This window comes from Danio rerio, chromosome 16, assembly GCF_052040795.2.
Source record: "Danio rerio strain M-AB ecotype USA chromosome 16, GRCz13ab, whole genome shotgun sequence".
In the NCBI taxonomy this organism is placed as follows: Eukaryota; Metazoa; Chordata; class Actinopteri; order Cypriniformes; family Danionidae; genus Danio; species Danio rerio.
The window spans coordinates 38,265,666-38,293,180 of record NC_141036.1 but is presented as its reverse complement, the minus strand read 5'-3'; the positions used below and the strand labels follow the sequence as shown (position 1 = coordinate 38,293,180).

The following is a 27,515-nucleotide window of genomic DNA, read 5'->3' as shown; positions in this document are numbered from 1 at the left end:
TTGTGTTTGTTTCTGCTAACGTTTTTAGTTTTGAACCTGCTTCACTGAAGGTATCCAGAGGCAAGCGCGGTTTCTATAGTAACAATACACAATAAAACGAAACGTCTCGGCGCTGGCGAGTGGGCTGAAGTCTTATAACAAAACGTAAACTCGAAACTTTTGTGTCGTTTCTTGACAAATTAACTTTAAAAACATGATTCCTTCGTCTGACTCCTTGTTGAGGTATGAATCTCCGGTGTTAGTGAGCAAGAATACAGAGAGAAAGTCTCCAAGGGTAAGAACAGCTCTGACATGTAACTTAACGTTATGTAAATAAAAATAATAATTCACGTGCTAGTAAACCACTGTGAAGAGTACTAGTTGTTCTACCTTTTCTTTCTCTTTTGACTTCAGAGTCGCCCTTTGAAAGTGAGCTCACAACAGATGGTAGAAAGCGGTCCTGTTCCACCGCCACCCAAACCCAAGAGTCCCTCTGCAGAGGCCAACAGACAGCAAACCGAAGAGATCCTGAATGCCATTCTCCCACCTAAGTATTAACAAAATATATAGACTTTTTTCAGTTATTAATATCAAACTTTAGCTATTTGTAAATTAAAGTGGTTAGTTCACCCAAAAATGAAAATTCTGTCATCGTTTAATAATCCCTCATGTGTTCTAAATAAACCTGTATGGTTTGTTCTGATGAATACAAAACTGGAAAACTGGACTGACACAGTTTCAACTTACTATAACGTCTATGTTAAGCTGCTTTGACATATTCTACATTGTAAACTACCTATAGAAATAAAGATGAATTGAACTAAATATTGAAGAATGTTGGAAAAAAACGGCCATTGACTTCCATTGTATGTTTGTGCCTACTGTGGATGTCAATAGAAATAGCTGTTTTTCCCCCAACATTCTTTAGGATGTCTTGTTTTGTATTCAACAGAAGAAATAAAAAGCTTACAATCCTTTGAGTGTTCAAAATGTTCATGATAAAAATTCTGGGGTGAAATGTCCTATTAATCATGTTAAATTGGTGTTTAGTTTTAAATGAACATTATTAAAAATGCAAAAATCATTTACAGTGACAGCAAAAGAATTTGTAGAATTATGTATGGCAAGCCATTTTATTTAAACCTTTAAAACACACTAGCATCTTTTTCTTGCTACCAGTATTTATTTGGTAAATACTAGTACAATAATATTTTCCCATCAGAAACAAACCCCTTTTTATTAGACACCATTAAGAGTTAAATGCAATTTTTATTCAAGGGTTACTAATACTTTTTACATGCTATAAGCTATTAAATAGATAGAAGTACTTGTACTTTAATAGTAACTACTTTACTACTTCACATTTTTACTGTTGACTTCCATAAGAAACTGTCAGCCAGATATCAACTATTCAGTTTCAACTAGTGGTATTTCAGAATACATGATTTTTATACACCAGTTATTTATTGACTGATTTAAGCAGCATAAGTAAAGAATATATATTAAGCAGTACAATTAAAAATATGACCAAATGTTTCTTTGGCACCATTTAAATAGAATGACCTCTGACGAATCAAGTGACAAGAGAAATGACTGCAGGAAATCCAGCTTTTACTTCACATGAATAAATTAAATGTTAAAATAGAAAAAATATTTACATTATTTCATGTCACAATAAAATTTCATCTGAGTAAGCATACATTTTTCCAAGCCCCAAATAGTACACAAATCTTACAAATGGTCCTGTCACAGGGAATGGATGGAGGACAACCAGTTATGGGTGCAGCCGGTGTCCAGCGTTCCATGCACACGAGTGGATGTTATTCACCTGCAAGAACAACTAGACAAAAAACTGCAAGAGAGGCAGGCCAGAGAGACGGGCATCTGTCCCGTGCGCAGAGAGCTCTACAATCAGTGTTTCGGTAAAACCAAAAATGACAGATGATACAAATAAAGTGATTCTTGAGATGTCCATGATTTCCAATGGCTGTGTTTCTTAGATGAGCTCATCAGACAGGTGACAATCAACTGTGCTGAACGGGGCCTTCTGCTGCTGCAAGTGAGAGATGAGATTCGCATGACCATCGCTGCTTATCAGACGCTGTATGAAAGCAGTGTGGCTTTTGGCATGAGGAAAGCACTGCAGGGAGAGCAGGGGAAGTCGGACTTCGAGAACAAGGTAATGTGCGATATTTTGAAATATTCATTAGTGTTTGGTAACTGCACTATAAAAACGCAATAGGGCTTGCTAAGGGTTCACTTTATGGTTTCAAATAATGTTTGTAAAAAACAATTGTCAAAATATGAGTGAAATAATGAGAGAATGTGGTGTTTCTCTGGATTTACTAGTTTGGGTTTGAGTAAAATTATGATATTTGTTTTATTCTATAAAAGGTCTGACAACATTTCTTCCAAAAAAAGACTTTTATTTGTTTTTCCTTTTCAAAGAAAATTACAGAGAAAAAAATGTAATACTCCTGAAGCAGCATGTTGCTTGTAAACATGAAACCTTTTTTTTTGTTAAAAAAACTAAAAATCTAATTGACAATAAAAAGTTTTCTATTTAATTTGGAAGAAATATCATCAATAGCAACCAGATTTAATCAAAAATTATATTCACTTACAAACAGATACGACCAAAAATCAGAAGTTTTCAAGTTTTTCTTCTTAACTATTAATTTGAAAAATGATAATTGACCATATTAATTCATTTATTTTATTTTCGGCTTAGTTCCTTTATTAATCTGGGGTCACAACAGTGGAATGAACCGCCTAATTGACCATATAATATTTTGAATTTTTATAATTTTTCTTTAATTCATGAGAAAGACTTGGTTCGATCAAGTCGGTCGAAACGTTGTGTGAGTGCTATTAAAGACTTTTGAGAGCTAAAGTGGCAGTGTGCCGATTTTCTTTTGGTCTTTTGCTACAAAAACTTGGTTTGAACCAATCAGCGTGCTCTATTGTGAACGAGATGCAACTTCATTATTATTGCATATATTGCTTCGGAGACTGTATTTACCAGTTGTAGTGTTCAGAGAAACACCATATTGTGTTGTCAACCATAATTAAAACAAGAAGTAGAATAATTGTTCGCAGACACGGGTCATAAGTGTTGCATTTATAAATGTGCCGCAACAAAGGTTTTGTTTCCATTTCCCCACGATGAGTGCACAGCTCACGTATGGACCTTACAATGGTCTGCTCACATACAACAAAAATAAGTTTGTAAGGAACATTTTTTATCCAAGAGCTTGTCGCATCTGGAATTGGTGAAATCTGGATTTCCACTAGTCTTCTTAAAAAAAAAAAAAGACACTGTTCCAGTTTGTGTTGATTGTCCTGTCTCTACGGATTTGGTAAGTGTGTGATCAAAGTTCTTTGTCTATGTTTCTCCATATTTCCAAGTTAGTTAGTATCGTCAGCAGACAGTACTCTTTCAGATTTTAAAGACATACCTTAGTCAAACTGATTTGGCTTTTTAGTTTACAGTAATATCACTACAATATTATGGATTGAAAATCCTCCACTTTCTCACAGCTCTAAGATCCGCTGTAAATGCTGCTTTCTGAATCACTGTCTATCTTCCCTGTGTCTGTGTTGCTGATTTGAAAATCAGTTGAACGTAAAGTGTGCATATTGAATCTCCCCTTTTTATGCAAACCTTTCTCTTTCACCACTCGCCACTCCCAGTCAGAGAGGGGTTCATGGCCCCTTAATCAAAAAATACACTCACTCAAAAATAAATATGACTAGAAACCAAAAATCTAGAATTTTCCTTCTTAACTACTAATTTGAAAAGTCAAAATTGACCATATTTTTAGATTTAAATTATGATAAACATGTTCCATGGAAACCAGTTTGATATTTTTCTTTAAACCCTATATAATTTGTAAGTGGGTTATAATTTTCGTTTTAACATCGTCTTTGGACAAAACAAAAAGTAATTGGAGCCTAAAACAACAGTAGCTCCCCTTTAATTTAAATTGATATATTTTACAAATTGTGTGCTTAAAAAGTCATCATCTAAAAAAATCTTCTGAGAAGCACACACAATTTCGCCCTTGGTGAGACACAAACGTCTGGTAGATTTCAGAGTTGGAGAGCGAGAAGCGAGACCTGGAGAGGCTGGTGAACGAGCAAAAAGCTAAATGTGATGCAATCGAGAGACGGGAAGCAGAGCGGAGGGACATTGAGGAAAAAAAGCATGCGGAAGAAGTTCAGTTCCTCAAACGAACCAATCAACAACTCAAGGTAAAAAAAAAAAATACACTTCTTCAAAGATCAACATTACTTTTCCATACTCTTACGCTTTCATTTGTTTATTTAGGCACAACTGGAGAGCATAATCACCCTGAAGAATAAATCCTAAATATTATTAGAACAATAATACTCCAACTCAAACAAATTCAACAAATAAAAGATTTATACGCTCTGAGAATGTGTTGCTTTTTCACCAGACAATAATGGCACTCAAGTACATGATCCACATTTCAACATTGCTGAATCTGGACGTTGACTTAAGTTAAAAGCTTTTGAAAATGCACAATGCTGAAGAGAATTAGCTGTCAGAGTGCAGTCGTAATGTTTAGGATGATGGTTAGCATCACAGTATGATTAAAGTGCATCACAGATCTGCCAAACCTGCACCTTTACACAAATCACTGTGATTTGACTCCAGATCTTCTGAATCAGCCGCCAACGGGACTCTGGAAAACGGGATGGATGGGACTGGGTATCTAATGATGTGCTCTTATCGCTTGGCTCGATTGGCTTTCTTGCCATCTGAGGGAATTTTTCTGTTCTTATTCTTGTTCTTGACGTTGTGCGTCTCATAATAGCGGACTCCCACTTTCTTCACTTTCTGGGCACGCTCAATTCTCCTTTTCTGTTGGGGTGAAGTTTAACAGAGAGAGAGTCACGTTTGGTCTGCTTTTTTTTTTTTTTTTTTTTACAGTTTTTTTACTTATTAAGATATTTGGATGAACTTGTGGAACAGTAAATACCTCTTTAGATGTGAGTTTTGCAGGCTGTGCAGGCTCATCTTCTACAGCTCTCCTCCGTTTGCCTTGTTTTACAGCTAGAAAATAGAAAGAGGACAATCAATACTCGTATGTGACATACATTATTGACATTAATTATTGTAGTTGACAGTATTGTTTTCAATATTTCAATACTGTAGATATACTTGTACATAGGGCTGCATGATTCTGGCTAAAATGAGAATCACAATTTATTTTGCCTAAAATAAAGATCACTATTTTTCTCACGATTCTGTACATAAAGGTAAAAATAAAGGTTAAGATAAGTAGACTATTATTAGTGTTACTTCTAAAATTAACACTATGGTAAACCAATAATAACAATATTAGCTTGTGTGTTGGTCTACTGTTGGTTAAAATGCTACATTTTGTATAGAAGTTGAATGGTGGACTTGAACAGACTTTAAATATGTCCTGGTTCTTAATTCACATTAAAGTGATGACATCAGAATACAACTATTCATAACTCTCAAGTTGAATTATTGTGTTTGAGACATATGCTTGTCATTTTTCATTGACAACATAATTAGATCATTTGTTTTCACTGGTAAATGAGACATTTGTCATTATCAGATTCCCTCTTGCATTATATAGGCTAGAGTAGCTATACTGACCAAGTAAACATTTATTTTCACTCTGTGTTCAACCCTTTGTGTTCACAATGAAAGAAAAAACATATCAAATGGTTGTCATAATCATAACTCTAAAATGGGATATGATAATTTAAATGATGTGTGCACTTTCAGTTTCACTTTTAATGCCGAGTGCGCTAATGTCATGACCGCCGTCACTACGAGAGAAAAAACGCACACATGCAAATCATACTTCCCTTGCGGCTCTCAAACGATTCATCTGTGCAACAAGCTAAACGTTATTTACAACTTTATTACCCGTTATTCACAGTCTATACAGGTTCTGTTCACTAAAGTAGACATTATTTATTGCTAGGAATTGAATTCATACCAATAAATTATACATTAAAATCTGTTTTTTTACAAATGTTAAACTCTGTAAAATGGAAGTTTATGCGAGTATGTTGATGTACTTCTAACGGAAATGGAATATTTAGTGGGGCACAGCGTTTTCTTTTGCATGTCATTCCCTCATAGCAAACTAACTGTAAGAGAGAATATTTATATGCAGTTGCTAGTGAAGCCCTCAGGTTGATGTGAACAGAAGGACCGCCACTCCAAATGCTCAATAGTCAGACATTCAGTGGATTAAATTGCACAAATGAATATCACCTTCAGAATAACAATGTGAGCTATATAAATAAACATTGTAAATTTTGATCAAGCAGACTTGAAGTTTAAATTATAATGTAATATTAATATTTGAGAATATTTTTCAGCATATTGAGTGTACCTTTCTGTTGTTGATTCTTTGCAGCGTTCTGCTTTGCTACTGTTTCAGTAAACACCCTTTCAGAAAGGCCTTTAGGAATGCTGTAAAACCAAAGACAACACAATGCACTGTTAATATGGACAAGAGCTAAACACTTAACTCATCAGCAAAACAGACTCTTGTAAACCAATAGAAGAGTAAACAAACCGTATGGCGGAGAAGTGCTTTGACTTGGCTCGATCAAGAAAATGTTTCAATTTAGCAATCTTCTCATCCATCTCTTTGTTTACTTCCTGTGTGCTCTTTTTCCCTGCTTTGGGTGTTGAGTCTGAAACAGAGGATTCTTCTTCCTGCTGTTCTCCAGTCTCCTCTTCCGCTTTCTCCTCATCATCCTCCTCCTCCTCCTCCTCCTCATTTTCCTCATCTTCTGAGCCGGAAGCATCCATCATGTCCGGCATCTCCACAGGCACAAGGTCTTCCTCGCTGAACTCCGGGGCGACGTTAATTTTGCCAAAGTTCTGCTTGACATCATTGAAGAGTTTCTGCACCTCTTCCTTCTTCTTTTTCAGCAGCTTTTGTTCTTCATGCTGGCTTGATGAGGCCTCTTCCACATCCTGCGCTTCAAGTCTGTTTTCCAACTCATCCATCTCGCTTTCCATCTCCGGCATTTCCAGCATCGCCTGGGCTTTGTTCTGAGAGGAAAGATCAAGTGTCGGTTTAAGACTGTAAATGTTTAAAAATGCGTTAAAGCCTGCCAGTAGAAAGACTGGCAGAATACAAGTCATTTTGTTGGCCACAGTGACTTAAAAAGGATTTGTCTCAAATAATTTGATACGTATTAAACTAGTTAGATATAAACAGTGCCTTCTGAGGTCGGCACGTCAACACAAAGCTTTTAATTTCAGCAAAACATGCACCACTGATGATCTTGGAACTCATGTTTCAATATTAACCCAAAATTTCCAAAGCTTTGGTAAAATGAATCTAGACTTTGAGTGAAATAAAGAACAAATGCTTATTTACCTCTTCGTCTGTCTCAACGCCAGGGGGCTTGACAAAAAACGGGATGCGTCCCCTCTGCCAATCATTCAGTACCATTTTGGACACAGTAGGCAGATCTGGTTCTCCACCCTGTTTTAGAAACAACATAAAACACATTACATCGCTGACATGTAGGGTGTAAGAGAATAATGTTGTAAATCAAAACCTGGAATATTTTTCTTCATGATTGAAAATGCCGTATCAACTTTTTACATTTATTTATTTACGAGAAAGTCTGGGGATTTGCCAGAGAATACTATTATTGTTTTTATATTTTTAAAATAAAAAAAATCTGAAAAAAGAAACTATAATCTTTCTAAAAAGTAAAAAAGTTACAGGTTTCACCAAATTAAATTTAACACTCAAGACATTTTTAAGGCCATTATAGATGCAATTTTAGACTCATAAAGAGCTAAACACTAACGATTTTTTTTCGAATGGCCCAGATAGAAAAGTTTCTGTTTATTTAAAGGGCATCTATTTTACCCCCTTTTCAAGATGTAAGATAAGACTTTTGTGTCTCCAGAATGTGTCTGTAAAGTTTCAACTAAAACACAAAAAAAACAATTATTTATTATACCTTTCAGAATATTGAAATTTTCTACTCAAAACACAACGGAGATCTTTTTTTTTTGTCTATGCCTTTAATGCTAATTCTTCCCGCCCACCGTTCCCACGTGCCTGTCAGTGTCTCCAACTCTCCGTCAGATAAACAGCACAGTGACAGACATGAAGGAAGCAGATCTCATGTGAGAAATACTACAGTAAGAACTTTCCCTACGATTATTACTTGATGTATCTGTTGTGGAGTTAGTTCAAGCCTTTTTGCAAAAATGAGTCACACAGACAATGTTGGCACACACAGACACAAAGCGCACGCATTTAACTTTGCATGGCAAATGTGACAGGATGCCCATCAATATCCACTACTGTATGGATATCTTCTTTTATAATTGTACTGACATGCGGCTGTAAAATCACTGTAATTCATTAACTTGCTCTGTTTTAAAAACGATTTAAACTTGTAAAACGTATTCTTGATCACATTTGATGATGATTGATGATCACAGAGAGGTGAACAGATCTTTTAAATTGCAGTTGCTTTGTGCACGTCCTGTCTTGTTGATATGATTATAGAGCTGCACGATTCTGGCTAAAATGAGAATCGTGATTTTTTTGCTTAAAATAAAGATCAATATTTTCTCACGATTCTGTAGATATAAAAAAATAAAGGTATGGTAAAAACAAACATATGGCACAACATCGATAATAATATGTGTAGGTCTACTGGTTTTTATAAATAATTCTATTCTACTTATAATAATTCTGATGTTGAATTATTATGTTTGAGATATATGCTTGCAATCTGTCATATTAGACAAATTTATTCACTGGTTAAATCAGACATTTGCCATTATCAGATTATATTCCACAATATATAAGCTAAAGTAGTTATACTGACATTGTAAACATTTATTTTCATGCACAACTGTGGGTTCGCTATGAAAGAAAAAACATATCAAATGCTTGCCGTAATCATAACTCTAAAATGCGATATGATCATTTAAATGAAGTGCACACTTTCGGTTTCATTTTGACTGCTAAGTGCTTGTTCATACTTCGCGCGGCTCCCAAACGATCACTCTGTGCCACAAATAGAATATTATTTACAACTGCATTACCTGTTACTCGCAACATATGCAGGTTCTGTTCACTAAAGTAGACGCACGCGCGTCTATCATTAAGTAGAGCGCGCATGCACCCTCTCTGTGATAACAAGACAAAAATGACATTTTTAGGTGAATTATACCTTATAAATACATTATGTGACTCATTCAACATCATTTGGAGGTGTCAATGTCACTGAGCAACGTGTGTGAAACAATGAAAAGACTCGTGCAGCCGCCTTTTCTTCTCTACTGAACTTGAAAATATGATTGGCAGAATCGTAGAAATGCTGGATTAATATCGTCTAGGGGGTCGAATCGAGATCGCGATCTTTTAACGATTAATTGTGCAGCTCTATACGATTATACTCATTACTTGGGAGAAATGTTAATACGTGATTGTCAATCAATTCAGTGGGCAGGGAAACTGCACTCCTATGTCACGTTGCAGTGGGCCTCAAAATAAGAGAGATTTGGATCCTATTTTAACGTCTGGAAATTAAAAAAAAAAAAGACTTATTGTCTTTATATATATATGACTAAGAACACACTATACCTGCACACAGTTCTGTCCAAACAGCTTACAAAAGATTTTCATCATAAGTGCCCTTTAAAACTTTTCAAGGCCTAAAATTTTGATTTTGAGATTTAAGACATTAAGACTTTTTGAGAGCCCGCAGACACCCTGTTACAGAATCACAATATGCATAACATGCATCAAATTGCCAGATATACAGGCCTAACGACATGTACAGTATTTGGACAAAGATTAAAAAACTGAACAAAACCAACAATCAAGCCAAAAACACTTCAATACAAATCTTTTAACTAAATCTTAGTGGTTTTGGCATGACAGAATGGTAAATGGGCAATTCAACAATGTTTTCCACCAGCTTAAAATAAGCAAACTGTCACTTCTCAATTGGACACTCTAGAGTAAAGAATAAACAAATGTGCCTCTAGGACCAAGCTGACAGCTCATTTTATCAGCTACTCTAGAACCCGGCCAGACCTTAAGCAGTTTTCCGGTGCGAAAGGCGAGTTTTTCCAGGAAATCCTCGGCAGAGCTCCAGGAGGGAATGCGGTATGTCTTCTGGATGTACTCTGCTTTGGCTCTTTCCAGCACTGCTCCAATGTGATCCTCTGGATTTCGGATCTTCTCTACTTGGACCTGAAGAAACACACATAAACGGAGTGGATGAAGCGCGTGAATTGACAAAAGTGATTGATTGATTTTAGGAGTTGAGTCAATCGTACCACTCCCTTCAGCACAATGTCAGTCTCGCTGTCGTCAGACGGGTAAACAACGCCAGGACAGTCGATGAGGAAAATCCGTCTCATTAGTGTGATGTACTGCCAAACCTGTCATGCCGAGACAAAACTGTTAGTTAAAGTATAATGGCTGAGCAGAAGGTCACGCATTTATGTGAAAGTCTTTAGATAATAAGTCTCAAACTGGATTCCTGGAGGACTGCAGATCTGCAACCCTAATCAAACATAACTGATCCAACTAATCAAGACTACTAGAAACTATTAAGCAGGTGTGAGTTGGAGGCGGTTGCAGAGCTCTGGCCATCCAGGAATTAAGTTTGAGACCCACTGTGCTTAGATTGATCTATTTAAAAAGCAGCAAGGCTGAAAACATTACAATATAATGAATTGCATTCAAATTAATGTCTTTTATAATAAGCTGCAACAACTTAATTATTTGTTGCGTTTATAGTTCCTCGGTGTTGCTGTATGGCAAAGGGCCTAACCAGTGATTCAGTGACTCAACTTCACATTTCAGCATTTGGAAAAAACTAGTTAATGAGGCAAAACAAAAACTTTAAAGCTATTATAATCAATCAAAGCAATCGATTTCATAATCAAAACAGAAAGATTGTTTTTGAAAGAAAGGAAAACTGGGGATAGAAAACGTCCAACTAAATCAGGGCGCACAAGGGAAAACCGAAATGTTATAATTCATCATTAAAAACGTAAACAGAAGAGCGTGGAAGTCCAGATTTCGTTTAGAATTGGATTTCAATCTGGCCCCCAATGGTAACATATTTTTCATTCACTCTCGGAAAATCTTTTTCCTCAGTTCCATGTTTGCAAAACAAGAGGAAAAATTTGAAAACATAAAAAGTCAATTTCACGCAAAAAACACACGAATACACAACATGTCAGCAACTGGTAGGTAATCGTACACTCACTAATGCACTCAGAAAATAAATTCACAATCATTTAAGATCACACAAACAACTACAAAGGCTTCAATGGTATGATGTTCACAATCAGGGCATAAACCAAAATGAATGTTTGAGGAACAGATCACCAAACATGAAAACACTTCAGCAGGCCCGTAGCCAGTCTAGTGAAAGGGGCAGGGGTTTTTTTTTCCTCAAAGAGTGGACTTTTTGCAGTTATTGGCCTCATTTTCTATTTAATTTTGAGGTTTAAATGCTGCATTTTAGCGACAATTTAAGCACATTTTATTTAGCTAAATTAGCTAGTCGGATGGTCACACTTTTTGAGGAACCAAAAACATTTTCTCAAGATTTGCAATAAAGAAATATGAAGAGAATACTTATTTTTAGGCTACTTTATGATATATCAGTAGGGAAAAATAGTAATCTGTTAAAGTTTTAAATTTAAAACTGTGGGCTGGGTCACTACGGGTGCCCAGAGGGGAGCGTCATGTGTTCGGGTGAAAATCTATTTTCATTGAAACACACCAATGTGAACTTTACGCTCGAGTTAATCGATAAAATCGATTTATCACCTAGCCCTAGAGTGAACATTGTGCTAAACATTTCCTTTTTTGTACAGAACAAAAACAAAGGCACAGTAAATGATCACTTTTATTTTTCACCTTAAATAATGACAGAATGTCTGGGTGAAATATCCAACATCCTACAAATAAATAAGCAGTTTTTTTTTTCAGTCAGAAGGGGATGGGGGGATGATTTTTAAATGATTACCACAAATTTGAAGATAGCTGTCAGGGGTGTCAAAATTAATTGTTTCTTCGGTGCACCGCGATGCACACACGGACAATTCTGTATCGGTTCAATAATAATCATAACCAGTTTTTATATACTGACGTCATTTATCTCCTATGCGCTCTGTCGCGAGGGAGGTGAGCACGAGTATTTACAACACTCTGGCAACTCAGGGCCGGCCCGTGGCATAGGCACCATAGGCATATGCTAAGGGCGCTGTACATCCAGGGGGGAGCCAGAAATGAGCGCGGTTCAGTTGGTTTTGTTTTCGATTTTCCTGACACACATTCAGTTATAGACGGCATTAACTCAAAAACCTCTTACCCTAAAAAGATCTAGTGTGTTTCCTACAAAAAGACAAAGCTGGTTATGTTTTACAGCTGTCTTTCTTTTTTTTTTTCCCGCTCGACATTACGAGCACTGCTCCGTTTAAGCCCTTGCAATATGTGTTTAGCTGGGAGAGCTCACGCTGAGAGGAGCTCTCAGAAAGGGAACGTCGTAAAAGTGCTTCTTTTTTTTTTTCGTTTTTCTGCTCCGCTCAGCGCGAGCTCTCCCTGTTGCGAGGGCTTCAGTGTGTGAGTGTGTGTGTGTGTGTGTGTTTGTTTGGTGCTGTCTATGTTTGTGTATGTGTTTTAATGAGAGACAGTGTGGTGTTGTGTGTCTGTTTTTATACAGACAGCTTGTTATAGCCTCCCCCTCTAAAATATAACACTGTATATAGAAAGCATCGTCAATGCACCGTGATGCACAGAGATATCGAATTGAACCGAAGGCATGATAATTGTAACCGAACCGAACCGTGAGACCAGTATAGTTTCACACCTCTAATAGCTGTTGTACTACATTTTAAAATGAAAGTTATTTTTACCTAAAACATTATGTACAGAATATCTTATTATGCAGTTATCTTATTGTGCTACAAGTAGGGTTGTCTCTACTGGAATTTGGTACCAATTAAGGTTGGGCGATGTTGACCAATTTGGCATCGTACGATGTCTAATGTAAAACATTGCGATGGACGATGCCATCGTTGTTGTAGATGGAGGGTGGAGTGGTTGTTGAATATCAATTCATTCATAACGAATTAATTAATTGTAGCCGACCGTTTTCACTACCTGACACACATGGTCTTTGCTCTACCCATAAGTAAACCATAAATAAATAAAGTTACAAACAAATGACCACTTGTCAATCACTTTTTTTCCGCGGGACTCTGGCAAGAATATGCACAGTGATCTGTGTTGTTCTAATGGCTCTTCCCACAGCTGGTGGAGAAGACAAGATTTTGGTTATAGTTCACTGTAGTCCATACATTTTCATTGTTTTCACCCCAAAATCCTCACCGCGTACGCAGATTTAGGAGACATTTATGCAGAATGCATTTTTGCACCTAAAACTGCCAAACGCAGCGCTCAGGAATGGATTAACAGATTGTTATGTAAACTTGCTGAAGTAAAAAAGCCAGCAATGCTTGCCCACCTTTGTGCTCTTCTTATTGGCTCATTGCTCTAGAACTGACCGCGAATTATTGGTTAATATCAGCTGTCAATCACTCAATGACTTCTGCCTTCAGATGACAGGAGCTACAACTGCGAAAATGTGAAGCGCTGAAGATGAGAAAATGAAAATAACACTGACAGATTTACCCACAGTTACTAATAATGGCACATCTTATTAGCGATCATGTGCTGAATGTTAATCCACCATTTACACTTTTCCAAGAGTGGATAAAAGACTTCCAGTGTTTCGAGTCCGCTATGAAAATGACTGAAGCCATTCACTGTAAAGTCTGTGGGACGGGGTTTGCAGATAAAAGCGTTTGCCACTAAATCTACACATTTTAAGCGTGAGAGGTACTGTTTAATCCTTTATTTAATCCTCACGATGCTGTCAGCCGTGCAAGCGGCAGCTATTGTAACATTGAACACAGTTCATGAAAAGACCATTATTGCTATTAAGATGACTTGTAAATAAAAGGTTATATATAAATATAAATGTGGGGATTGCGACGCCGGCTCAGCATCGTAAAGTTTGTCGGCCATCTGCAATGGCATCGTCTATCGGCACAACCCTAGTACCAAACGATACTGAAAATTCAAAAGCGTCCATTTTCCGCTAACATCTGAGCACTGTCATTGTGTTCATGTGCTCAACAGAAATTACTGTACTGCACTCCTATGTCAAGTTGCGGTCAGCCTCAAAATGGCAAGGATTTGGATCTTATTTTAACATCAGAAAACAAAAAATAAATAAAAAAAGAGACTTATTGTCTTTCTATCACGACAATATGCTTGTGGAAACACTATACCTGCACACAGTTCTGTCCAAATAGCTTAAAAAAGATGATTTTCATCAGAGATGCCCTTTAATATTTTAAAAAGCGTTTTAAAGTTTGGCTTAGAGAAAATCAAATACACAAGAATCACTGATTTGATTTCATTTTATTGACTATGATGTACTGTACTGTAAGTGTATATTGTACTGTTTTTTGTTACAACTTGTTACAACTTCCTGCCCAGGAACTACAAATGTAAAATAGCTTTATAGCTAACTCTGGCACATGTCATGTTGTACATTGTCCCTGAATAAATGAATGAATAAATAAATAAATAAATAAATATGCGTAGAGTAGAATCACTCAAACCACTGGAGAAAAAAATCCGCATTTCTTGTTAAAATGAATAGAAGATTGGTATATTTTCATATAGAAAATGCAGATATTCATCAAAACATCACATACCCGAGAAGGAATCAAAACAACTTGTGAGGTCTTACCTTAGTTTCACCAGCAAGGGGTGCCACATTACAGACTTTTTTGGAGCGCAGGGTATTGATAATAGAGCTCTTTCCAACGTTGGGGTAACCAATGAAACCAACACTGATCTGTTTTTTGTCGGAATGGAGCTGAGCAAAAAGCAATACGGACATGTTAATACTAAGCAAATGTCATTATGAAAAGCAGCAATTAAATAGAAGAAATGCACACACATGTTATCGAATCCTATGATATAACTTTGGTTTCATGGTATGGAGGTCAGGAAAACAAGAAGACCTTAAGTCAACTCTTTTTCTCTGTAATTTACACACGCACCTCCTCTCTCAAATTTCACTACTCGCTTCAAAAGCGGGCCCAAGAAATGAAGAGCTGATACGCAATCCACAAAGACCTCTTAAATGTCATTACACCTGCAGATTTATATCGCGCATGGTAACAGTGATATTTTTGTGCTGTTGTTTTCATAATCCTAAAAGACTGTCTTGTCATATAACTCTCAGCAAAATTTATGTCACGTAAGCCCACTCTCCTTTTTAGCATCTCCAAGTTTTTGTTTACGGCTGTGCTCCCAAAAATAGCTCCGAGGCAGATGTGAAGACAGGACAGGAGCCCAATACCATGGGAAGGTAGAGTACATCTGGTTCCCCAAGCAAACCACTACTTTTTCTACATCTGCTGCCATCATGGAGCAGAAATCAAGCTTGTCCTAAAAACAGAGGCTTGAGTAGATAAATGAGGTGGAGTAACTGCTGTGCATATAAAAACTTCTGCTCTGGTTTCCAAGGCACGATGATGTGTACGGGAATAAAATGATGTTGTAAATGTTTAAGGTCTCACCTTGCCAAACTGCCGCAGGAGCTGGATAAGTGAGCCCTTGCCGAAGGAGTTGGTAAGGCTTGCGTGAAAGGCCAAAGTAGGGTATTCCTGGGAAAGAACTGCAACCCAGTGTTTCTACAACACACAGAAGCAAAGAATAAAACACACAAACAGGAGTCTAACACAAACGATGAGAACATCAATTAGAATTTTTCCAAAATGTTCTTATGAAGAATTTCTAATTCATTTATATGCACAAAAAGCTTCTCAATAGACCCCTATAAAGTAGCGCTCAGAATAATTAAACAACATTTGCTAAACTTCTAGGTCACTACTTAGACCTATTCAAAGTTATCCTAGCAGGAGTTAATGATCAATTTGTATGCATAACAGAGCTTTAAAAGCTAAACTTTCCCTTGAAATTGTAGTTGAAAAGAAACACTATTTAGAGAACACTTTCTGATACTTTCAGCTATTGGTGTTAATCTTGGCACATTGTGGTAAATACCATATTTAACAGTTTTCAATGACAGCAGATTATCCAGAGGAAAATTAAAGAGATGATTCTACAGCATGTTAAAAGCACAGCTAAACTTCCTTCAATTTTACAATAATACAGATTTTTTTTAAAAATCATATAAAGTGAAAATTATTAGCTAATTTTAATCTCCTTTGTATGTATGATTTTACATAATGTATGCGTGACCCTAAAAAACAAAACCAGTCTTAAGAATAATTTTGTTGAAATTTAGAATTATACATAACCTAAAAGCTGGATATCTAAGCATTTCATTGATGTATATTTTGTTAGGACTGAACAATATTTGGCTATTTGGCATTTTCATTTATAAATTTCATCCGGGGTTGTCACAGCGGAATGAATCGCCGACTTATCCAGCATATGTTTTCCACAGCGGATGCCCATCCAGCAGCAACTAGAGCTGGGCTATATAGAAAAGTTCAATCTCTATAATTATTTTCCATATTGAACAATAACGATATATATTACAATATAAGTTGTTAATGCTTCTAGATTTAAAAGAGAACCCCAACAATGACTGAAAACACAAAAATTAGAGCATCCAATATATAGCATAACATTTTCAACTGATACATTTTTGGGGGCCTAAATTCCTACATTCCTATTGTTGCACATTTCTTCTGTGTGATTGCCTCTTAAATCAATTTACAGTAAAAAAGTCCAGAGCTTGTCACGGTTATTCATTCATTCATTTTCTTTTCGGCTTAGTCTCTTTAATAATCAGGGGTCGCCACAGCGGACCACCAACTTATCCAGCATAGGTTTTACACAGCGGATGTCCTTTCAGCTACGACCCATCACTGGGAAACATTCATACACACTCAATATCACACATACACTACGGCTAATTAAGTTTAGTCAATTCACTCATAACGCGTGTCTTTGGACTGTGGGGGACACCCATGCGAACACAGGAAGATCATGCAAACTCCACACAGAAATGCCAACTGATCCAGCTAGGACTTGAACCAGCGACCTTCTTGCTTTGAGACGACAGTGCTAACCACTAAGCCACTGCGTCACCCCCAATTTGGAATTTGTTGGTTCAAAAAAATGAAAACAGAGAAAATCACGAAGTACTTTGCAGTGCATATTACTAAAATAATAAACATTGAGTTTTAATATATTAACAGTAGGAAATTTACAAAATATCTTCATCGTCAATTTGACCCATACAATGCACACCCTCTTCAGTTTCTGCATTTTAAAATCCTCCCATTTCATGTGGAAGGAAATTCATGGAACTCCAGATCAAATTCCAGATACATGCCCAGGGTTGATAAATATTTGGTTTGAAATCCTGTCAGTCGAATTAACTATATTTATTGATATTTATGTAGTGTCTAGAACACAAAAAGTGATCTATGAAACGGTTTTTGATAAGAATGAATAAGCTAGCCAACAAGAACCGCCACGGAGTGATAAGTGATTCCCTTTCAACATCAAAACTAATGGGTGTCCCAATCATTCTCCTGTTGAGTTTACAAAAGCCCTCTGTCATAAATCTGCATGATGCAGGCAAATGCTTTTTTGGCTTGAATGTAAAGACCTGCATCTTATAAACAGCTAGTGGAGCTCCCTCGTTCCTTGTTGCTGCATTTCAGAACTGCCAATAACACAAATTACAAACAACAAGAATTACAGATGTGAAAGAGAAGGGGCCTTTAACTGGTTTACTATTTCAAAAGTCAGGCAAGCGAAGAAAAACATGCCTGTCTGTAAGGAAACAAACTCCAGAAACGGAAGAAATGAATGTACAACAGGACACATTGGAGACAGCGGCCATGTTCCAAAAACTTAGTGAGCTTCTTTGCGGTCAACTGCCTACATAGTTACATACATCCTAGTTATTCTGAAACAAAAGTGGCTGTTTTAAATTGCTCTGCATTTGTAGGAACTTTCTAAGAAACTGCTATTAAAGTTACTCAGATTTTTTTGTGGCATGTGGCTTAGCTAATAACGGGATGTTTTAAAATGTATACAAATAAACAGAACACAATTACTTGGTATAATTTTTGGGTTGCATGGAAATATTTTATAAATAGTTTGATTTTAATTTCTGACAATGTAAATCAAATTCAAGAAAATATGTAAAATTTAAAGTTGATGTTACTCCAAAAGGTATACAAACACATTGAAAGCAGATGGTAAAATACTGTAAAACTGATTGAGGTTAGAATAAAATAATACTAATACCTTAATTTTGCATAGGGTGTCATGTTGGTAAGCTAGTAACTAGATACTCTAATAGGTACAACAGTACAATAGTGTACCCACAGTCTACACATATATACACTTGCCGGCCACTTTATTAGGTACACCTGTCCAGCTGCTCTTTAACGCCATTTTCTAATCAGTGAATCATATGGCAGCAACTCAATGCATTTAGGCATGTAGACATGGTCAACATGATCTGCTGCAGTTCAAACAGAGCATCAGAATGGGGAAGAAACATGATTAAAGTGACTTTGAATGTGGTATGGTTGTTGGTGTCAGACGGGCTGGTCTGAATATTTCAGAAAATGCTGATCTATTGGGATTTTCATGCACAACCATCTCTAGGGTTTAAAGAGAATAATCCAAAAAAGTTCAAATATCCAGTGAGCGGCAGTTCTGTGGGCACAAATGCCTCTTTAATGCTAGAGGTCAGAAAAAAAATGGCCAGACTGCTTTAAGCTGATAGAAAGACAACGACAATGTGAAAGCATGGATCTACCTGCCTTGTGTCAACTGATCAGGCTGGTGGTGGTGGTGTAATGGTGTGGGGGATATTTTCCTGACACACTTTGTACCAATTAGTACCAATTGAGTATCGTGTCACAGCCTACCTGAGTGTATTGTTGCTGACCATATCCATTTCTTTATGACCACAGTGTACCCATCTTCTGATGGCTACTTTCAGCAAGACATCACCCCATGTTATAAAGCGCGAATCATCTCAGACTGGTTTTGTGAATATGACAAGGTGTTCACTGTAATCAAATGGCCTCCACAGTCACCAGATCTTAATCCAATAGAGCATCTTTGGGATGTGGTGAAACGGGAGATTCACATCATGGATGTGCAGCCGAAAAATCTGCAGCAACTGCTTGATGCCATGTCAATATGGACCAAAATCTCTAAGGAATATTTCCAGTACCTTGCTGAATCTGAAGGATTAAGGCAGTTCGGAAGGCAAAAGAGGGTCTAGCCTGCTAATGAGGTGTACCTAATAAAGTGGCCAGTGAGTGTGCACAGCAGCACACACAAATAATGGGTAAAAACATTTTTTGGTTTAGTTAGACAAGAATGAGGAAATTCTGCACTAAATATTAAATGTGGCCTAGCAAAGGTATATTGTAAAGCTTTTGGAACAGCATTCTCTTCAGGAGCATGTGTTAAAATACCGCCTAGATGGACAGCTCAACAGGATAAGAACACAGAGTGCAGTTCCCTGCTTTCATTTCTTACCGTAACCCATGTGGGAATGAGGTCACACTTATTGAGCACAAATATGAGGTGTTTCCAAGGCTTCTCTTTCTTCAAGTAAGTCTCAATGCTTTGTGAGCGTGTGCCCATTGGGTCCCGAGCATCCAGCACCTGGATAATTACGTCCGAAGAGTCGATCACCTGTGCAAAACATGGTTCATTTTAGAATGCTGTATCATTTGGCAAGACTATGGATTCTATTAAAACTGTCAAAAAGCAAGAAGATGTAAAATATTGATTTACCTTATAAAGCTCACCCCAGATCCGTTTTGACTGCCCCTTCTTGAAGATCTCCTCACGAGCCTCTTCCCTGTGGTGAGAAGTATTTAATGACACATATTTTCTAGACAATAAGAGTTCCAATAGGGATGTAGTGAGCTGCATACTAAGCTTGTTATTTAAAAAGCCACATGATCTGAAACAACTTTTTTATGTCTAAAAACCTTTGAAGAGTACAATTACTTTCTGAAAGAAACTAAATATGAACATCACAACAGTTAATGGCGACAAGTAAACATGCAGCAGTTGGGTCAAAAACGTTGATTTATTCAGTACTGAAACGAACGAAGACTTGTGCAAAGCACTAAATCACTCCTTTAAACAATTTTTATTTATAAACAGTTCTATAAATAAATCAAGTACTTTCATGAATGTGCTTTCCAGTCATAAAAGCTTAGAAGCAAAATGTACTAAAACCTGGAAAATGACCAGTATGCATATTTGTTTTGCCTTACAACAACAACAAAGCCACAATTTCCCAGGTAATACAGATTAATTCAGCCGTAAAAACAAGTCATACACTCACTTGACTCCGCTGTCCTCAGACACCAAATCGCGGTCTTTCTCTGCACTGTAGCTCTGTGCAGAGACCTCAGCCTGTTCAGCAAACTCTTTCAGCTCTCCTACAGACAAGTTTGGCCTCTTTCTCTGCGCCTTAGGTCCAAATGTTGTCTCAAACGTCTCAGTGTCTAGAATATGCACCTTGGAGTTCTACAAGAACCAGCAGAATATTATCAGACTTCATGAGAATTTGGGTCACATTGCATTGACTGTGAACTTCTAGAATTTGTTTGATGAAGCGTTTGATATATCATCTCTTGCAGGCATTTTGACAGCTATCGGTGCTCCATTCTGATTTATAGGAGAGCAGGTTGTACTCATTTAAACATTTTTGGTCCATTATAAAATCGTGCAACACAAAGCATTCCAAAAAGTCAAATGAGCTGTAAATTAAGTTTGTAAACATCAGATTTATTGTTGTACGCTCTTCGGCTAAAAAAAAACATTTTAAAACATCAAACTTTTACCAAATAAATCAATTCAGGATAAGAACAACAGACTTAAGAAAAAAAAAATCGTAATAACCCCCAAACTTTAGAACAGTATTACTATTACTAAAATTAGGCTTAATTAAAATGTCAACATTAAAACAAAAATGACATAAAAAACAAGAATAACGACCAAAATTCCTAACAGTTGCATGCACCAGGCCAAATCTGTAATGACCCAACAACAAAACAAAAGGAATGCCATACCACTGTAGCAGCAGAGGATGGAATAAAACGACAAGCAATTTACAGATCTTGTCAAAGCCAGTAACATTTCTCGTAAGAAATTGTACTTCTGGTAAGACTGCGTTTCTTCAGAACAACTGACGAGGATGAAAAAAAACCAAAACAAAACCAACAACCTGATTTGAGGCTAACCACCACATCACGACATGTTCAAAATATTTCTGAGAAGGAGCAAAAAATGTGTGCAAACAATGGACATTACAGCAACAGGAGCTGCTCAAACATCACAAATCAAAGAGGATGGAAATGAGACAGCGCTGCCAAAGGATAAATAAATACATCAAAAAAATAAAATGTGTCACAGTTCTGAGACACAGACCAAACGTAGAGCAGGATGTTCATTACACTGAACTCCTAAACTCCTGAAAGGTTTTCGCTCACACATGGAACAGTTTAGATGCTGAAGAGAATCAACAAGATTTGTAGAAGGAACATGGAGGACCGAGTAAAACACTGCATTTTCTACGAAGCACACATGTTTTACATGTTTTTTACTACAGCAGGTCAAGCTGTGCCCTTGCTAGACCATGGCGTATACATTACATAACAATCTTTCTTGTTTTGTTCTTATCATAGTAATCCATGTGTTACATGACGTCCACAAGATGCCAAGAAATGTGCCGAAAAACTGCTCTCTCACGATAATAGACATAAGTGAAGGGAAGTGTTGATGAGGGTCTGCCAGAAGTGAACAGCTGGTTGTTCAAGTCAAAAATAAGCTTCATGAAGAAGCATTTTTATCCCCTTTGAGCTCATTGTGAGAGATATTTTTGAGTTTATGAGGCTAATTTGGAACAATTTACACAGGCAGAGAGTCTGTTTATCATAAATTGTAAGGTCATGTATTATTGTGAATTAAATGTAGTATTAAACCACGTAACAAAAATGCAATAAAAGACTGCATATGAAAATACAGAAACTCTGCCTTGGGGACTAATGGAAATAGATAATTTTATAATGAAAATTGACAACTGAAATAATGCAATAGAAGCAAATGAAAAATTACATATTACAAAAGTAGCTTTACCCAGAGATGGGTTGCGGCTGGAAGGGCATTCGCTGCGTAAAAACGTGCTGGATAAGTTGGCGGTTGATTCCGCAGTGGCGACCCCGAATTAATAAAGTGACTAAGATGACAAGAAAATAAATGAATGAAAAGTAGCTTAATTCTTCAAATTTACACCTTGAATATATTCTTTGAGCATCGATATTGCAATGTGTGTATCCGCAAGTCACATCGCAATATTCGACAAATTATTGAAGATTAAAAGATAAAGACTATGTTTATATTATAGTATAGTATAAACTTACTTTTACAATGATGGCGATGTTATTTTACATTTGATTGTTCAATTTTTGTATTTGAATACTGTTATGGCCTGTTTCCATTGAGTGGTGCGATACGGTACGCTTTTATGGCTGTTTCCACTGTCAAAGGGTTCCTAAAAGCGAACCGTACTGTACCACTTTTTGGTCACCCTTTGCAAACGGTACCAAGGGTATCAAAAGGCGGACCTAGACGCACAGCTCAATGCAATTGGTTTACAGAGATACATCATTCGTTCGTGCAATAAGCCAGAATGAAAACAAAGGAACCGTCATGTTTTAAATACACAGCCGAGACATTACACCGTAATAATATATACATATAATAATGACCTATAGTCGACCCGAGCTCAAACAAACCCTGTCGTCTTCTTGATGAACAGCCACAAAGCCAAAAAGAAAAGCAGATTCTACCCTGTGCCCCGTAGTTTTTTACGAGCCAGTTTAAAGCACAAGGATTTTCTTGAGCTAATGATGATAACGTGCACTTGATTATTGACGTGCTTTTGAAAACCCGATCCTTTCGGAAACTGACAGACGCGACAGTGAGGCGCAAAAAAAACAAAGGAGAAAGCTGGAAAAAAGGAGCTATTTATTTTTTCAGCAAACGTGAACAAAATGCCATGTTTAACTATTATCATCACCTTTTGGACTATAATGAACATGGAATGACGGAATTACTTTCTAACAAGAGGTTACACGTGCTTCTGAAGATTAAAGACACATATGAGAGGTCTGCTCTGACTGTGGGCTATATTCTGTGTTGTTTTTAAACCTAAATAATGACTAAATGTATGCTTTGTGTAGTTTTTCTGTAATTGGTAACATATCGGAGACTGTTATGGGCTGTATGTGTTTATATATGTTGCAGTTTTTTATTTTTATATAATCACAAACATTAGTCATTGATCTGCAGTTATAATCAAATTATGTTCATAAAAAAGTTAGTAATAAACATTTATACACAAGTATTTATGTGTATAAAGCATCTGTTTTGTTAGAAGTGCTTCTCATAAGATGACCTGTACAGCTTTACTGTAGACATTTTATTGAGCGAAAATGACGTTGACTGAAATTTTCTGTCGTACACTACGCTCACCAAAAGAGTACCACTGGTCCCCTTTTAGCAGTGGAAACGAAAGCCTGATAAAGGTGACCCGTACCGTACCATACTGTACTACTCTGTGAAAACGGGCCATTAGACTCCCCAGAAAACCATAAAGTGCTGTTTATTTAACTTTTATTAAAAGCATATTTAAATATGCTTGTAATTTATTACATTTTCTGCAAGTGCATTGCATAGAACCCCATCAACCCAGTCAATTGAAATTCATGAAAACTTTCCCAATAGAGCTATTTAAATTATATTGAATTATTATATTGCAATATATATTGTAAAAAAAAGAAAATATTGCAATGTTCAATCTTTCAATATGATGCAGCCCTACTGACATTGAAACTTTTGACAACCCTAGTCTGTGTAAACTGGAAGTTGCTGAGACTTTCAGAATTATTTCAGTATTCTGATGTACTTCCAACTAAAATGGGATTTTTAATAGAAGGAAGGGCTTTCTTTTTGTGCATCATTCTCTTAAAGAAAACCATTAGAGGAGCATGGTTAAGAATAATGTGGCTGAAGCAGTCAAACTGACGTCAACAGAGAAGGACCAAACGCAGAAACAAATTTTCAGACTTTGATGAAGATTACCAAACCAAACTTTTTTCCCCCTGTGGATTAATGGTTTAATGATTACCTGATGAAAACCAATGTGAGCTAATAAAATAAACACTAAATTTACTATACATTGGCGCTATACACGCATTTAACAATGATTTCTGTGTATAAAAATAAACAAAGGTGTTTTCATACTCACGTGTGCTTTTATCCGGTCATGCAGCAAGGACATTGGTAGTTTGCTCTGTCTCATCACCACTCGGTATGGATCTTTCTTCACCGCGTTCATTTCTTCCTGAAACTTCTGCAAGGATGACTGCTTGATGACTTTTGTGTTGGCTGCAAATGAGAAAAGCAAAGCAATACTGATATATTCGGATCTTAAACATACCTGGAAAAGATGGCAAACTCTAAAATGTACTCCTCTTACCAAACCACTTGATGTTGGGCTCAACTCTGGCCACAGTTCCAGGAGCGACTGTGTTCTGGTACTGCAAAGGTTTGATGACTTTACCTCGACTGTTACTGTAAGTGAATAAAAAAAACACTTCATTATAATCTGATACAATGTATAATTGTTCACTACTATTCTCAATCTCCAACATTTAGTATTTTTGTAAATGACAGGTCAAATATTTACCATCTCTGCTTTTGTCTGTACATATTCAGGCGCTTTATAGTTGCTCGGTCCCTCATGTTGTTTCCTCCAGCTCCCTTGACTCGGTCTGTGGCAAATGTGTAAAGTACAGTCATTTTAGGTGAAATGGATAACTGATTGGTTAATTAAAGAGTCTTGATTAACAGACAGGCACCTTGGGTCAGTTTGAAAATATAAACCTACTTGCCAAAGAACAATTTTATTTTTTTAAATGTTTTGTTTTGTTATCAACAATGAACTGTTCAAAGGTTTAGAGTAGGAATGTTTTTAAGTTTTTGTTCTTGTCTACACACAAAGCAAATGCTTTTTTAAAAGGACAATTTTAATAGTGCAATATTAAAATATGTTATACAGTAACATAAGGCAACGTTATGAGGTAAGGCTGCACAAAATATCGTTTCAGCATCAATATCGCAATGTGCATGTCCGCAATAGTCACATCGCAAGATATGCAATAGTGAGTTGGGAACTTGGGATTACAGCGGATCAGCACAACAGTTGAGAATACATGAGATTTGTGGAGTCACAGCCATGATGACAGTAATTTTATCATTTGCAAGGCATTTCAAAAGAGTTTAAAGCATTCAGGCACAAAAAAAGTACATTTGTAACTTTAGTGAAGAATAATTTTACTGAATTATAATAATGAAGAATATACAGTGTTATTTTTAACATTTCATTATTCGATTTCTGTACCTGAATACTGTTTGACTCTATGGAAAACCATAAAGCATGTTTATTTAATTTGAAATTTATTATCTGCTCTATTATAATAATAATTGCTTGTAATTTGTTTATTTTTATATAGGATTTACACCCTTACAAAATCATCCCAATCAATCTAAATCAATGATTTCTTTCCAAATAAAGCATTCTGGTGAATAAGTATTCCTATGGCTATATATCACAGAGAAACTAAATATTGCAATGTCAGATTTTTTCAATAACGTGCAGTTCTATATTGAAGTAATGATACATTTTAATAGAACATTTTTTATTTAAATACGTTAATCATTCCTGTAAAGTTGAAGCATGTCAAATTGCATTACATTGTCAACATCAACCTTCAGTAAATAATTTGATTATAATCATTAGGTTATATAAAAAAAAAATAATAATAACAATTATTATTATTATTATAAACGTTGCACAAAGTTGATGCTGAATACATTTTGAAACTGCACTATACATTATAACAACATTTATTTATTAGGGCAGATTATACATGTTTTGACACTGTAAATTAGGGCTGCACAATATATCATATCAGCATCGATATCGAAATGTGTGTGCCTGCAATAGTCACATCACAGGATCTGCATTGTTGAACCGGTATTATAATAGACCATTTGAAAACATTTATGATTTGTCACTGCAATGTTTAACCATGAAATTACCAAAACATTTTTTATTTATGTGTATTTTTAGGACCAGTGACCCTTTGCTTTGAGCATTTTTAAACTGAGTGTTAGTTATAAGAATTTACGTTTCTACATTTTTTAAAGATTGATGATATTTTTGTATATTTACACACAATGAAAACTAAAAAGTGTTGTCTTATATTTGATTATAACATTTAAGCATCTAAATCTAGAAAATCATAAGGCACGGGGCATTTTATTTGTATCATTGCTTGTGTATTCATCAAATCTTTGTGATTGATTTATTGTATTTTATGCAGATACTCTCCAATATAAAATCATCCCAATGTATCTAAAATTATGAATTCTTTCCAAATTGAGCTATTGTTTTCAAATATGGTGAATTTATACCTAATATTGTAGAAAAGTAAAATATCACAATGTCAGATTTTGTTGCAATATGGTACAGCCCTGTTGCACCTTTAGGTCAGTTTAACGCATCATTACAAAATAAAAATAGGAATTATTTCTTAAAAACACGTTTAGCGTATATAATTTCACTTCAAGCTTGTCATGTACCATTAACACAAAAATTGTAATCGACTGCCTTTTAATACAAGTTAACTATGAGCAAGAAATCAATCAGGGTTAAGAGCAAAATTACATCTGAAGTATCACATTTTATACACGACAGCAATTACATGACAGGAATGTTGACAGTATAACAGCCATAACTGCTCAAATAAAGACTTGACAAATAAAACTAACATTAAATCTTGCATAGTTTAAAACAACTTACAAAACTGTGGAAAACAATTCTCTTTACAACCAATAACATTAACGTTTCTTACAAAATAAGTTGAGGTAAACATGTACACATTGCTGTGGCAATCTAGTGCGAGTAACGTAATTAATTTAAATGAAACATTTCCCTCAAGTGGAAAAAAATTACTCTATAAAATACCGATATAATTAACGTTACTCAATGATTCTTGATTGTTTTCTGAACTAGAGTTGGCTAACAGTTAATGCATTAGCCGACTAGCAGTTGACAGACAGATCAGTGGTTTATGTTAACTTACCGGGATTACTACTGGAGTTTGAGGTGTTTATGGAGCTTTTCCCCTTGAATTTTGCCTTAACCATCTTGAACGATTAATCCGGGGCCCTCGTATTACTGTAAATAAAAGAAATAATGCAGTGTTGCAGTCCGTTGTTGATTTCCACGTGTTACAATGAACTACACGAACCCGGAAATAC

General features: G+C 36.1%; 2 protein-coding genes across 2 annotated transcripts; one reads left to right on the top strand and one right to left on the bottom strand.

The window, feature by feature from the left end:
• Positions 1-70: 70 nt before the first annotated feature.
• dnali1 (dynein, axonemal, light intermediate chain 1) lies at positions 71-4,417 on the top strand. The gene is given in 6 exon segments (NM_001110114.3): positions 71-274; positions 394-530; positions 1,732-1,901; positions 1,980-2,158; positions 4,069-4,233; positions 4,310-4,417. Coding segments are annotated over 6 exon segments (774 nt in total). The 5' UTR covers positions 71-193; the 3' UTR covers positions 4,352-4,417.
• Positions 4,286-27,515, bottom strand: gnl2 (G protein nucleolar 2). Its single transcript, NM_213224.2, is given in 16 exon segments — positions 4,286-4,867; positions 4,986-5,059; positions 6,387-6,466; positions 6,573-7,057; positions 7,389-7,496; positions 10,086-10,244; positions 10,331-10,435; positions 14,836-14,964; positions 15,674-15,787; positions 19,644-19,802; positions 19,905-19,971; positions 20,467-20,651; positions 24,436-24,575; positions 24,667-24,761; positions 24,877-24,961; positions 27,338-27,515. Coding segments are annotated over 16 exon segments (2,184 nt in total). The 5' UTR covers positions 27,402-27,515; the 3' UTR covers positions 4,286-4,732.